Raw genomic sequence first — 14417 nt, 5'->3', positions numbered from 1 at the left:
CTGACTGCAGGTTCAGGAGAATCCAGTCTTCTTCTGTGTCCTGTCAACCTGCTCCACCATGTCAGAGTCTGCAGGACTCAACCCAGAAACCAGAGTGGTTTTAGTGAGCATGCTGTTCGATCAACTGACACACACACACACACACACACACACACACACACACACACACACACACACACACACACACACACACACACACACACACACACACACACACACACACTTCTGATTTAAATTCTGGGCCAGACTCTGATCTCTGTCCAGAAACTTCAGCGGGAACTTAAATCCGAGTGTTTTATTCATGCTCAGTGTATCTGTATCTCTGATGAAGACATGGATCAGCACCAGCAGCAGCATCGTCTCTCACATGCCGCTCACTCCCGTCAGGATCTTTGGTTCAGACCAACAGTGCCCCCAACAGGTGAACACAGGTCGTTACGACTCAGCAGAGCTATGACTCCTGAATCTGTCTGTGAGGAGGCGCTCAGCTTTTAACCATGTGAAGAAATGAGTTATCTGCAACCCTCTGAGGTCAGAGGGCATGTTCTCATTTCTTTAATTAACCTTTTACATGATACTTGCATATAAAATAATACCAGAGTTTTATATCACCACGCTCAGAACAATCAGCTCTTTCAGTAATGAGGCGCCTTTCTGTCGTAGAGCAGAGAGATGGCTTTTCAAATTGTTCAAATCTCTTGTGAAAACAAACCTTTACTGATGTGGGTGGATTGTTTTTGGTGCTTGAAGTGGATTCACCAAAGTCTATAGGTTCATAAAAATAGTGCAACATGTGAGTGAAATAGTAGATAAATGCCTGAGAGTGAATTTTGTAATATATATCGTAGTGTCGTCTGTCACTATACTTAAACCAAATTTTCGAGGCTGTGAGTCACGTACTAACCCTCGTACGGATGTGTAAGAGAAAGTGGAGAGTCGACAGATTCTAACGACATTTAAACCACATTTCTACACTTTATTATCACAAAGATATTAATAGAAACATCCATCGACCTCAGAGGGTTAAACAATAACTCTTTCCCTCAGGTAAATCTCCAATGGGAATGAATTGAAAATGCAACTGAAGCAACATTAAAAAATTGGCTTTAAAAATTAATTGCATTTAAAAAGGAAGGATTCAATTTGTCCACAAAAATACTGCTGCCATGTTTGAGATCCTGGAATGTGTTTAAGCTCCAAAAACACTGGATCCTACGCTTCCCATAATGCAACTTGTCTGCGTCTCTTTTCTTAAGAGCGTGTTCCTTACAGGAAAATGTCCACATCTTTCAAACTAAGGGCTTTCTGTTTCCAGATGAACCTGAACACCATCAACCGACATGGTCACAACAACATCTCGGTGAAGGAACCCTGCAGGCGCTCACAGCTGAAGTAACGTCTGAGCTTATTGTGTTGAAGAGACATTTTAAACGGCTCTGACTGAAGAAGAAGAAAACACTCAGAGCTCGTGACAAACACAACCGAGACGCAGCTTTTTAATAAATGATCTCTTTGTACATTACATCTGTTTTATTATTTTAAAAATAATCACATCTAAAGAATCATACTTCTGCTCAGACGGACTCGGGCTGGCGGTGATTCACCGGAGCGCATTTACAAAAGGACAGACTGGTAAATACAGTGGCCACAGGAAAACGTGAAACATCTCGCTGCAGGTTTCTCCTGCGTGAAGCGGAGACTCAGCCGCCGCAGCGTCGCTCCCTCCAGAGTCCGTGTGAATGAAGAGTGAGATGGAGGATGAAGTGGAAGTAGGACACGAGGCGTTTCCTGTTTCCTCTGCAGACGGCAACAAAGACTTTCACTGCGACGCCTTCCAGCAGGGAATCATGGGAAAGTCAACACACATCTGTCGCTTTTATGCCGGCCTCCATCCCGGGTTTTATTCACCGCTCAGTTCACACTCTTCACTGGAGACGCTTCAGATGAAATCCACCAAACTCCCCAGAGCCGACACGAGTCTCTGCATCAGAGACACGCTCGGGAATCCTGTAAAAAAACATCCTCAGGCACCGTGGACACACACACACACACACACACATCGAACACACACACACACACACACCGAACACACACACACACAACACACACCACACACACACAACACATCGAACACACAACACACACACACACACACCGAACACACACACACACACACACACACACACACACAGTGGCTCCAGGGTGTTTGCTTCATGTGGGCGTGTCTTCCTGCTCAGTCGTCGGGTTCGATGACGCACTGCTCCACGATCTCTCTCAGATTGGGGTTTTCCATGGCGGCCGCCACTCGCTCCTTATCGTTGATCTGTTTGTTAACTGGAGACACAAACAGCTGATTCCTTCACTGAGCCGAGACACACACACACACACACACACACTACACTAACAACACAGCAGCTCCACTATTGCGACACTGTTCAAAATAATCATTATTTAATTTTTGGCTTTTTAAATTTGTTCCCATTTGCCCAACAGGAAGTAAACTCAGTCCCTGGGGCAGGTCGCACAAAACACCTTAAGTTATGATTTTCCTTAAAGTCTGAGTTAAGGTTTCCTTAAAATAAAAACAGCTGCACAAAATTCCCTAAAGGTTTCTCCTTAAGTTTTAAGGTTTCTCTCCTTATCTATCTTGTCTTGTACTTAAGGAAACACTTGAAGCGTTTTGTGCAACAATTTAACTAAGTTTTTAACTTTCCTTGGACAAAACACCCTTAAGGAAAGTTTCTCCTTAAGCATTAAGGTTTTCTCCTTATCTTAAGTCTTGAACTTCAGGAATCACTTAAAGTTAAATTGTTGCACAAACACCTTAGTGATCAAAGTTCTCTTTGGTCGAGTTCCCTTCAAAACAACAGGAGGATGAGAGAGTGGTGCAGGTGTCACAAGTGCTAATGGCAGCGAATCAGTGGTCTCCATGGAAACAGAACTCTTTCATTGCTGCAAATGCATCAACTTTCTTTCCTTAACTAAAGAAAGCTTTTAAAAGGTTCTGTGCAACACCCTTAAGTAACTCAGCTGGATGGAAACGCCTGATGGAAACTCTTAAGGGAGATACAGTGGCGGCAAATGACGTGCATCGAAGTGTCACATGCCTCGCCGGCGTTGCACCAGTTTTACATCCAAACGTGCAAAGTGATTCATGATCATCACAGACTGATGTCGTCTGCAGAAAAGCAGCAATGTTAAGATATTTGATAAGAAAACTTTGTCGTTACCCGAGTTTGGGAAATAGAAAAACTGGCAGTTTTGATGTTACAGACAAAACTCCCAGACGATGCCTTCATGAATTTTACATAAAAAACAAAACATGGTTGAAATCACTGCTCTGTCCTCCGGGTTTCATGAGCGTTCTCTGTTTCCACATATTTGTGGGTGAGATTTTTTTCAAAGACGGAACAAAAAATAAACGTTTTCAGTTTCTGACGTGATGAATTCCAGCACCAACATTTGGATTGTGTTCTGGACGTCACAGAAAAGGTCTGGAGACTCATTAAAACCTAAATGTGAACACCATCACGCTCCACAAGTCTCATGAACATCCTTCTTTTCAATTAGGAGACATCTTTTATGCAGAGGTGACATTCCACCCGGACGGCTGCAGAAGAGGAAAGAATGTGATAGAGGAGACATTCTACAGGACCATGAATATTAATGTTTCTTCCACAGACACTTTGTTGACCGTGTTTGTAGCTGACGGACGAGTGGACCCGTCACGACTCAGGAAACTGTGTCAGGGGGAGGTTGTTAAATCTAAAGAAGCCATTTTCTCTTATAAATGAAAGGCAGAGAAAACACAGACTCACTGTCTTCCTCCGTGGAATGGGTTCCTTCTGAAATGTAAATTTCCAACTGAGAAGAGAGAGGGAAGAAAAAATGGCTGACGTTAAAAGGCAGAATTGCATGCTGTGTTTTTTTTTTTTTTTTTATTCAGCAATTGTTCAAGAAATTTAATGAACAAAGTAAAGTGTGTTTTAAATGTTGGTTTAGTGCGAACGAGAAAAAGAAACCTGGTTGGGAGGAGGAGGATTAATAATGGAGAACAGTGACAGAACATCTTTAAATGTGAATATAAAGAGAATTATATCACAGCAGTGTGGACACCGGCAGCTTTGGGGGTTTGTTCCTCACAGTTTGAGGGAAAAATGTTCCAGCAAACAAAGATTCTTTCAACAGTTTGTGTTTGTCCTTTTCAACATGCCGGAGCCCCGAGCACAAAACAGCTACACACACAAGTGTTTTCCTCAGTGGATGAACTTCACTGTTGAGCCAGTGGTTGGAAAGTAACTCAGCACATTTATTCCTGTTTTTCCACTTCCCTCTCTCTTCTCTCTGCGTTTGGTCTCCACTCGCTCCCGAGGGAAATATCTGGCTCTCTCTGTGTCGCAGTCTGTCTGCAGCTGAGGAGCAGAGGACGCTGGCTTTACTTCAGCTCGGTGGATAAAAACCCTGAGGCTGATCCACACAGGAAACGTGCTGCAAAACCAAAACTAGGAGCTAGAGGCAAAATACTATATTAGACTATACTGTGAATAAAGATGGACGTCGCCTCTGTTACGTCACCCACAGGTTTCTGAAGAGCGGCTTCTGAAGCTCAGAGGGAGCTGCTCTGCCGTCGCCATCTTGGCAGTGTTTGACTCCACCCCCTAACTCCCAGCTAATCCAAAAATGGTCAAAGAGGAGGGGCGTGTGTGGAGCTGAGACTCCGGTTCATGACGGTTTGTCTCAAGTGTACGCTCACCTCAAAGAGGCCACGCCCTCAATCCTCCATAACTGTAGTCCTTAATAAAATGTAAACAGGTGAGTTATATAAACAGGTGTCATGAAGGAGGAAATCAGCTCTAGAGACCAAAACAGTTTTTGTACCAGGCTGTAAACATGTTTATTTCTGCTGTAAAGTTGGACATTTTAACATGGGAGTCTATGGGGACTGACTCACTGTTGGAGCCAGACTCTAGTGGTCGTTAGAGGAACTGCAGCTTCTGGTTCTTCCATGTCGGAGGATCACAGAATCATTTGTTCGATCAATATATAAAATATAAATTAGTGAAGCTTGAATTATTCTCCAGTCTTGTTTCATTTAATAAGTGGACAGGACTGTGGTGTGATTGGTCTGAGCAGATATTCTGCAGCTTTCTCCTCTAATCACGAAGCTCTTCATCGTGTTTGTGAAGCAGCTTTAAAGCTGCAGAGACGAAGCACACAGCTCTCCACCTGCCCACACACACACTGCTGACAGCCCTGACCTCTGCTGGGTGGTAACTAAACAGCTAATTGGCTGATTGTGCTTTTGTCTCTCTCCGCTCTCAGAGTTTCACTCTCTGAATCATCAATGAAACAGCAGTTGTGTCCTGACTGAACCGAGCTGCAGGCGTCCAGTCGACTCCTCCTCCTCCTCCTCGATTAGTTTTTCACCCTTGGGTTTCAAAGTCAACTTTAAACTTCAGGGTAAAAAGTTCGGGAAACAAACAGCTGTTAAACTTGCTGTTAACCATGTTTAACAGCAGATTAACCGGAACTACTTTCTACTAAAGAAATGATCCCTACACAGCCGTGTCTGTTTGTCTGATGTAATTGTAACTTTCACCTTCATTGTACTGAGGTGGATGCAGATATCTCAGTGAATATGAAATAATGTGCATGACTGGATATCACGAAAGCAAAGTGTGTGTTTGTGATGTGGGCGCATCGACCCTTTAAAAACGGCTCTGATACTCACCTTGTGTTTAAAAGGCAAACACCTCTGCAGCTTCACTTGTAAGCACAGACCTGCAGACAGAGAGCATCACCGTCAGACACTGATCACAGATGACGGAGGAAAAACAAGCAGCCGAGTCAGACTCGTCAGTGGAGCTGAAGAAAAGTGCAGCAGAACGCCTGCAGCCGAGATCGGTCAAGGCTGAGAGAGGCTGAGATCACGCCGACCTCAGGAGACCCCGCGATTATATGTCCGTTATTCATCCTGTTAAGAACAAGCTCCTCTGGGAAAATCTGTCAGTTCATTCACACTCAGACTAAAAGCTGTGTGCAGGTAGTGAATAATAGGTGAGTCCACTGGCACCCCGCACTCAACATCTGACTGACACATCAGCTGATATTAGCTGAGTGGAACCAACAGGCAGAAGGTCGTATCCCTCCGCCACTCAGACTAGTTCCAGTACATCCCTGTTTTTTCAGAGTTATATAAAATATCAACCATTTGTGTGAAATTTTGCCATAATCGCTGTGAAGTCTTGAGTAATGGCTACCAAGTGTTTTGCGATGTCACCGTCACCTTCGACCTTTAGCCACCAAAATCTAATCAGTTCATCCTCGAGTCCAAGTGGATGTTTGTGCCAAATATAAAAAAGGTCCCTAAAAGTGTTACGGAGATATTGCGTGTTTTGTGAGGTCACCTTTGACCTTTGACCCCCAAAATCTAATCAGTTCATTCTTGTGTCCTAATGAATGTTTGTGCTAAATTTGAAGAAGTTCTGTCGAGGCGTTAATGAGATATCGTGTCCATGAGAATGCGAGGGACGGACGGATAACCCGAAAACGGCAGGAGAATAAAAACATAGCGGTTATTTAACTTGACATTACCTGTATTTAACATGACATTACCTGTATTTAACTTAATATTACCTGTATTTAACTTAATATTACCTGTATTTAACATGACATTACCTGTATTTAACATGACATTACCTGTATTTAACTTAATATTACCTGTATTTAACTTAACATTACCTGTATTTACCAGGTTGAAGCATCATTAAAGACGTCAGCAGGTTCATTTGTATTTGACTGACTCAGAGCTGCTCGCTCATTATAAAACCGGCTCAGTTACACGGAGTTATAAACTGCGAATGTGAATGTCAGTAATTAAAGGGTCTAATTGCAGAGAGACGAGGATGATGTGCGTTACTCAGCCTGCTGAGAGCCCGAGCACGCCGCTGAGAATAAAACACTTCCTGAATCCAGTTCACTGTGTGTACATCCACCTTCCTGCCGTCGTCGCTCAGGCTTCAATCTCAACTCCAGCTCTTTTTTCTTTCTTTCTTTGTGCGTTTGTTTGTTTTGTCTCCCCGGAGGAAAACTGCTTTCCAGCCAAATATTACAAGAATATAAATAACTGCAAACACACACGATAACACGGGAACTCGGAGACGAGTCACACGGATTTGAATACATGAATAATAAAAGATGTTTTATGGGTGCAGGAATTTCCATGATCTCAGTGTCTTTCTGAAGGAGTTCCAGCTCCAGTTTAACCACTGATTCTTCTGACTGCTGCTGCCGACAGATTAGACTGATCGCCACCAACAGCAGCACTGAGGTGAAGGGTCAAACTTTCAGTTTCAGATAATAGATCAGCTGCTCAGAAACAACTGCTAACTGTCGCAGCAGTGCAGAGGGTTAAAGAGTTTTTAATCAGGCCACAGCAGGCGTTTATGTAACGACTGAAATAGCTGAATTATGAATAAAGACGAAGCCATAAGATGTGAGGTGAAGTGCAAATGATAAGAGCTGCAATAATTTGTTAATTTATTCATTAGTCGACAGAAAGTATTAATTTAAGTCACTTTTTAAATCAAATATTCACTGGGTCCAGCTTCTCAGATGTGAGGACTTGCTGGTTCTGTTGGATCTCTTTAGGTTCTGGATCGGTGGTCACACACAACAAGCCTCTTTAAATCAGTCAGCTGATCAGTCTCTGGTGAACAGGGACGGTCATTCTCTGCTGTATAGAACTTTATTGATCAAACAATTCATTGATTAATTTAGAAAATAACTGGCAGATTATTCAATAATGAAAATAATAAATACCTTGTTAGACAAGGTCACATTAATGTTAGTTCAGGGCTATGAAGATATAAAGATTGATTAGAATAAATCCTTAAATACTATTTTATAAGTGTTTATTTCATTTATATCCTGAGTAACTTTAAAAACACAGTGGAAGTTAAATGTTTAAAATCATGGAGCAGAATATTAGAGTCAGTTAGTGCAAGTAAAGGGTTAAATTTGTTGTATGGGCTCTTTCAAAAGCTCCATTAAGTGGTGTTTGAATAATCCGTCTCCCTGTTGCTGGTTGACGACCGTTCGCCCCTGACCAGAGGACAATTAAATCCTTCTAATTGGCAAAAAACAATCAGCTTTAACATTTAATACTGCCACTAAATAATGGGGATCATGGGCTTAACGGTGAACGTGTTACTGTGGGTGAAATGGTGTAAACTGAAGAATTATACAACTTATTAGTAAAGTGCTGGTTTTTGTTACTTCGGATTGAACGTGAGAAAAAGACAGAGAACAGTGCGAGCCCAAAAATATAACCAGCAGATTTTTGTTGTTTTTCTTTTCTGAACCAACGCAGTGTTTGTGTGTCTCGACAGCGTCTGAGGCTTTTGAATTCATCGACAATGATCTGAGGAAGCTCTGAATAAACCTGAACGCCTCGTATGAAATTTCTGCTGACCTGCGAGTGTGTGCGTTGAAAGCCTTTTGAAATAACACAATAAAACCCAAAGTATCACCCAGCTCCTGTCTGGGTCACCTCTGCTGCAGGTGACTCACCGATCAGAGTGGCCAGAGAGCAGTGAGGGACGGTTGGAGAAAACTTGATAATGATTAGATACTCGTCCTCGCCGAGCTCCTGGACCTCCACGCATTTCTCCGTCACCACCTCCAGCTCCTCCAGGGTGTTGGGCTTCTCCGGGTCCCGGATCGATCGAATCACATCTGATGGAGAGCAGGAAACAAGATGTGTCATTCTTAACTACGGCCAACTTTAAGTCTAAAATTGAAAACTAAGTGGTTAATAAGAAGTGTCTAAATCTACAGAAAAAAAAACAGTCCTGTCCCAGTATGTGCAGTTCACATCAGGCACACCAAACTCTATTCAGAAAATCATCTATTTGAGTTCTATAATATTCGTCCCTTTAGGTGTTTATAACTCTAAGTCCTGTACCAGTACTGGTCCCAATGGGAACCTCTCTCCAACCAAATTCCATTCAGAAAATAATCTGTTTTAGTTCTGCATGAGTCCAGGTCCCAGTTTGTGCTGTTAACTACAAACACACCAAAGCTCCCGTTCAGGAAATCATCTAATTTGAGTTCTGCATCAGTATAAATTCAAAATTTTTGGTTCACTCCAATAAAACCAAACTCGCATTATAAAATCAATTATTTATTCTCCAGTATGTTACGTTTAGCACCCATTGTTTATCCCCGTATGTGCTGTTTATACCAATCACACCAAAACTCAAAGTCACAAAATCACTTATTTTAGTTAAATCCACTTTAATAATAAAAAACCCAGTATGTGCTGTTTACTACAGTTGCACATAACTCCATACAGTAAAATCATCTATTTGGGTTTTGGTACTAGAAAGTGGTTCCAATACATGCCATTCACTAAATCAGACCAGACTGATTTGTTGATCACGTGAGTCAAACTCATTGAGAAAATCGTATATTAGGATTCAGTACCAACCAGTAACCCCTTCACCACAAACCACACACAAACTCCATTTTGAAATCATGTATTTTAACTTTTCCTTCAGTGATTGCACCTTGTCATTACTACTTTTCATACACCTCAGTTACGTTCATTACATATACGCAACACTTCGGCACATAACTGTTTTATTCGGCGCTGTTTTGCGCAATTGTATTACAAGTTATTTAGTAGTTTAACCGTGTTCTCTGGAATCGTCTCCAGTCAGTGAACCGAAGAAAGCGCATTTTAACGTATGTTTGAATGGAGTCTGGTCTGCTGTTATAACACACTCATTCGAGGAACTGTTGAGTGCTCTCGAGTGTTATCTCGTTAAATAAACATTAAGTAGTTCACTAACTTCACTGACAACGTCCCTGCAGCACGGTAGGTGGTCCGGCCGCACTCACCGTACACTTCTAACGCTTTCTCCTCCATCTTCTTGGTCTTCAGGTCATTCCTGTTGTATGCGAGTCCAGAAAACTGTAAAATCTTAGTGACTGTTAACGATACAAGGCTGAAGGCTATATTTTCCATTTTTGGAAAACGCGCCATATTAACAGAGACGAGAATGTTTGTGACTTTGACAGGAAACAGACTGCAGTGACCGGACAGCAGCGCGGGAATTCAGCAGATCTCTACCTCCACGTGAAACCAACGTCAACATCAGCGCCGCGTCTGTGGCACTGTGTAGAGATCAGCGGGTTTCATCGCAGCACAATGAGCGGCTCGTGTGGCTTTCACTTCCTGTTTTGGTTTCAGGGAAAAAGCTATCGATTAACTATCTTGACATAATTTAAGAAACAGCTATGTGATTCATGAGATTGTAAATAAAAATGGACGTCAACGCGCGGTCTGGAAAAATGAAGCCAATACGGAAGTGCCAGAACTTGCTTTCTATCGGACTGACCATCGTGGTGACTCCATTGATTGCAAAAACAAGTCCGATTGTATTGAAGTCTATGGAAAAATGAAGCTAACTTGTCACTTGATTTGTTACTCCTCAGTAAACGTTTCGTGTTTATGGTCTGACTCGCTAGTTTCAGAAGTTTTCTTGATGTTTGTAGTTGTAAATCAACTTTTTGTAAACCTGTAAAATAAATCTGCAGGAGAAATTCAAGTTTGCGTATGTGAAACAATTGCACATTGTGTTGAAGAGATTTGTATTTGTTGACAGTCTGAAATCAGAACTCCACAAATGATCAATGTTAAAGAAAGACACCTGTAAAAGGAGGAAATGGATTTGTAACATCTGTTTTGTGATACAGAGAAAACAGTAAAACTCTGGTCAAAAGTTTCCACAGTGACACTGAAGTGACAAGGATCAAAATCTGTCCTTGTCAGTGTCTCACACTGGGAATGTTGCTGCACTGAGTTTTGACAGTTTTCTGCTCTTTATCTCTGCAGCACAGATGTCCACTAAAGCATTTCTTCTTTCCCTGTGTCTGTTGTTTAACCACACTGGATCATTAGTTCAGTTTTTTGATCCAACAGTCTCAACAAATACAAAGCTCTGTTGCGCACAAGCACAATTTGTTTTCAACATACCAGAAACTTGAATTTCTCATGCAGATTTATTTTCCACGGTTTTACAAAGTTTGATTTCCAACTACAAATATCTGGAATTTTATTTGTAAACATAACTTTATAAGTCTCAAAATTATTTTTGAGCCTATTTTGTCAAAATCTGATTTCCAATAAATGGTGATGGCAAAATATTAGGAACACTCTCAGTATAGGGTTAGTTTATATACAGCAGTGGTGTCAAAGTGGTGAGACCACTTTCCCATGTAGCCTCACATGTTGCTGCCATAGCATCTCTACTATCGCTCAAAATAAAAAGAACATAGCTATTTGAAAATGCTGTTATTTTTTTAAAATGTTTTATTTATTTTTGTCTTATTTATTAGCAAATATGGTCTTATTCATTAGATTTTTAACTGTTTTATTTAGTTTGTTTTATGTTACTGGTGTTGTTGTATTCTGTAAATTGTTACCAATGAAAATAAAAACATATTATTATCAGCAATTGCATTTACCCCATAAATTTGCAGCATCATGCAAACAATACAAGTAAATAAATGTAAGAGATACATTTACAAATAAAATTAAATCAGTTTTGTTAAAAATTCAGTTTTCACAACTTTGAGGGTTTTTATTTATTTTATTTTAATGCTGTAACAGCGTTTATTATGGACAACAGCAACAGAGTCAGATAATCACATTAACAATACAAAAAAGAAAAGACTATAAAACTTTATAAAAACATAAATAATGAAAATAACATGAATATAAAATATCTGACAATTAACACAAAACTATTCCTATTTAAACTCAATTAAATTTTCTCATGAATTTCAATTTTATGTGATTTACCTTTTGGAGTTGTGATCAGTAAACCAACATCGTCATTCGATTTGAGTTGACTTGTTTCCTAGTGTTTCTCCTAACCGTTTTTTCTATTGGTCAGCTTCAGTCAGCTGACAGGAGGGCACGTGACACGTGACCGAGCCTGCTGTTTACAGGAAGAAATGTCCGAAGTAGTTCTGATGGTCTCTGATACATCCATGTTCAGGTGTCGTCGCTCCTGTCGCTGAACGTCACCTCACCCCTCTCAGCCCCCTGCACCCCCCTGCACCCCCCCCCCAGGCTGTTTACAACTGTCGCGTTCAGCGCGTGAAAGATGTTGGAGGCGGCTCAGCGGCGGGAGAGTGACTCAATAGAGGTGGCTGTGATCCCGGAGAACGCAGCACTGTGGAGAGATAGGACATCCACAAGGCTCAGCTCGCTCCGTGGAGGCTCCTGCTCGGCTGTATCTCGGGTCCGGGGGCGGCTGGTGGTGTGGGACCCGGCGGACAGAGAGGGCTCCTCCGGCTGCGGTGGACGGCTGCTGCAGAGAGTGAGTCCGGCAGAGTAAATTAATAGTAAAGTAATTAAGAATCATGACACATCATGTACTGGAGGGTAAAATATGACGCACTTTTGTGACGTATGTTACATGGCTGGATTAACTTCCTGGTGGGCCCCAAGAGCAGAGATCGGTTGTTGGCCCCTTTTGACCCCCACCCACTTCATCAGTTTTCATTATTTTCCCCAGAAACAGCTACTTCTAATACTACCATCAATTCCTCAATCAGCAGAAAATTGATTAACACCAATTTTAATAATTTATTCGCTTCTTGAAAACGATTCTGAAAATGTAAATATTTGCTTATTTTCCAATTTTTTTATGGCGGTAAACCGTAACATCTTGTATTCTAACTGTTGTTGAAAAAAACAAACAAACAAACTGCAATTTGTATATTTGTGAACTTGTGCGTCAGTGATTAATGAGTTTATTTCTTACTGTTTCTGTGTCACTTTATTTGAACAATTAAGCTGGATCATATAAAGATTAATAATCGTCAGGTGTAATTGATTAATGAAGGTATTGTTTGAATTACAGCCTGACAGTAATTATCTGTAACCTGAGGTTTTAATGTAAATTAGTATACCTGAAAACATTAAAGCATTTTATAAACGCGTTACAAACACACAACCAGACTTTTTTTATGTAGACTCAAATGATATGGAGCCAGTGTGTGTGGTGTTTTCAGGCCCCTGGGCAGTTGGTTATCAGCGTTGACTATGCACAATGCTTTGAGTTACTAAATCTGATAAATTGACATTGATTGATTTATCAGTTTTTTATGTATTTATTTATTTTTATTTCTTTTAATTAAGATAAAGGAATTATACAAATGAAAAGATATGAAGTTAGTAAAAACACTCTCAAAATAGAGACTAATGTAAAAATGGATTTTATCCATGACCAGAAAGGTGTAGACTTAATCCATTAATGTTGTATTAAACATATTTATATTTAATTGAAATATTTGGAGTGCTCTCATTTTAAAGTTTGACGAGTGACTAATTTTACACCACACAGATGGAAAAATCCACACTATGATTAAGAATGCTAAATTAGTTACATGATGCATAAAAATTAACTATTTTAAATATTGAATTCAAACTTTTCGTTTGTTTTTGGTTTTCTTCCTGTTTCTAGTTTTTCCTGGGAGGAAGTGATCGTCCACAGTCAAGGCGTCGGCAGCTTCAGATTCCTGGCCGTTGATCTCAGTGTGACCTGAAGGCTGCTGGAGGTGGAGGCAGAACGATCGGCCTCCATTTTCTCTGCTGTGTGTCTCTGAGTGTCCTTGCAGACCGGCTGCTGCAAGACCGTCAGAGAGCAGGACCACAGTGAGTACCACAACCAGATCTTCCGTCACCAGGACAGAGTCTGGTCGTAGTGATCTGAGACTGCACATATCTAATGCTTTAAAATTACAAGTTATACATATTAATAATGTTATAAATGTCTTGTTATTTCCAGGTGTGAGATGAGCTGGCAGTCGCTGCATGTGTTGTCGTTCACTGCTGGCCGCTGCTAGGCGTGCTGCTGAACGCTGATTGGCTGCTGCAGCTGCAAGTGGCAGCAGGTGGAGAGGAGCTGCAGATATTAATCCTGCTGCAGCCTCCAGCTGACTGACAGCAACAGACACAGCAGCTGTCCACGACATGTGTCTGCAGAGAAACCTGTTCACCCAGCTCCACCGGCCTCATATGTATCCTCGCACTAGCAGATACAACTACTGCACTACTACTATGTCTATTACAACTACCAACAACTACACCAAACCACTGCTGGCTAAATTCTATTACTAGTGATAATAGTCCATTAAACGAAGATAAAGTGGAACAAATTAGCTTAATTAACTAAAAGCAAAACCAAAGCAAAAACCTGAGATAAACTAAAAAGCTAAAGTAAAAAATGAAAACAATAGCTAAACTTACTAAAACTTAACTTGAAGAAGCTAGGCTTAAACTAAAGTAACTAACCGAAGAACTAAACTAAAGAAGTTAAAATATTAAACCAAACTTGGCT

The 14417-nt window shown here is 41.0% G+C and overlaps 1 protein-coding gene across 1 annotated transcript; it reads right to left on the bottom strand.

The window, feature by feature from the left end:
* Positions 1-2164: 2164 nt before the first annotated feature.
* fam96a (family with sequence similarity 96 member A) lies at positions 2165-10030 on the bottom strand. Its single transcript, XM_022764603.1, has 5 exons — positions 9904-10030; positions 8572-8736; positions 5732-5781; positions 3819-3864; positions 2165-2334 (listed from the first exon to the last, which is right to left on the bottom strand). Exons 1-5 carry the CDS (start codon positions 10028-10030, stop codon positions 2234-2236), a joined length of 489 nt encoding a protein of 162 aa, XP_022620324.1. The 3' UTR covers positions 2165-2233.
* Positions 10031-14417: the final 4387 nt, after the last annotated feature.

This window comes from Seriola dumerili, unplaced genomic scaffold (genome assembly GCF_002260705.1).
Source record: "Seriola dumerili isolate Sdu_G_001 unplaced genomic scaffold, Sdu_1.0 BDQW01000550.1, whole genome shotgun sequence".
Taxonomy (NCBI): Eukaryota; Metazoa; Chordata; class Actinopteri; order Carangiformes; family Carangidae; genus Seriola; species Seriola dumerili.
Note: the sequence above shows the minus strand (reverse complement) of the source record. Positions and strands in the feature narration are given on the sequence as shown.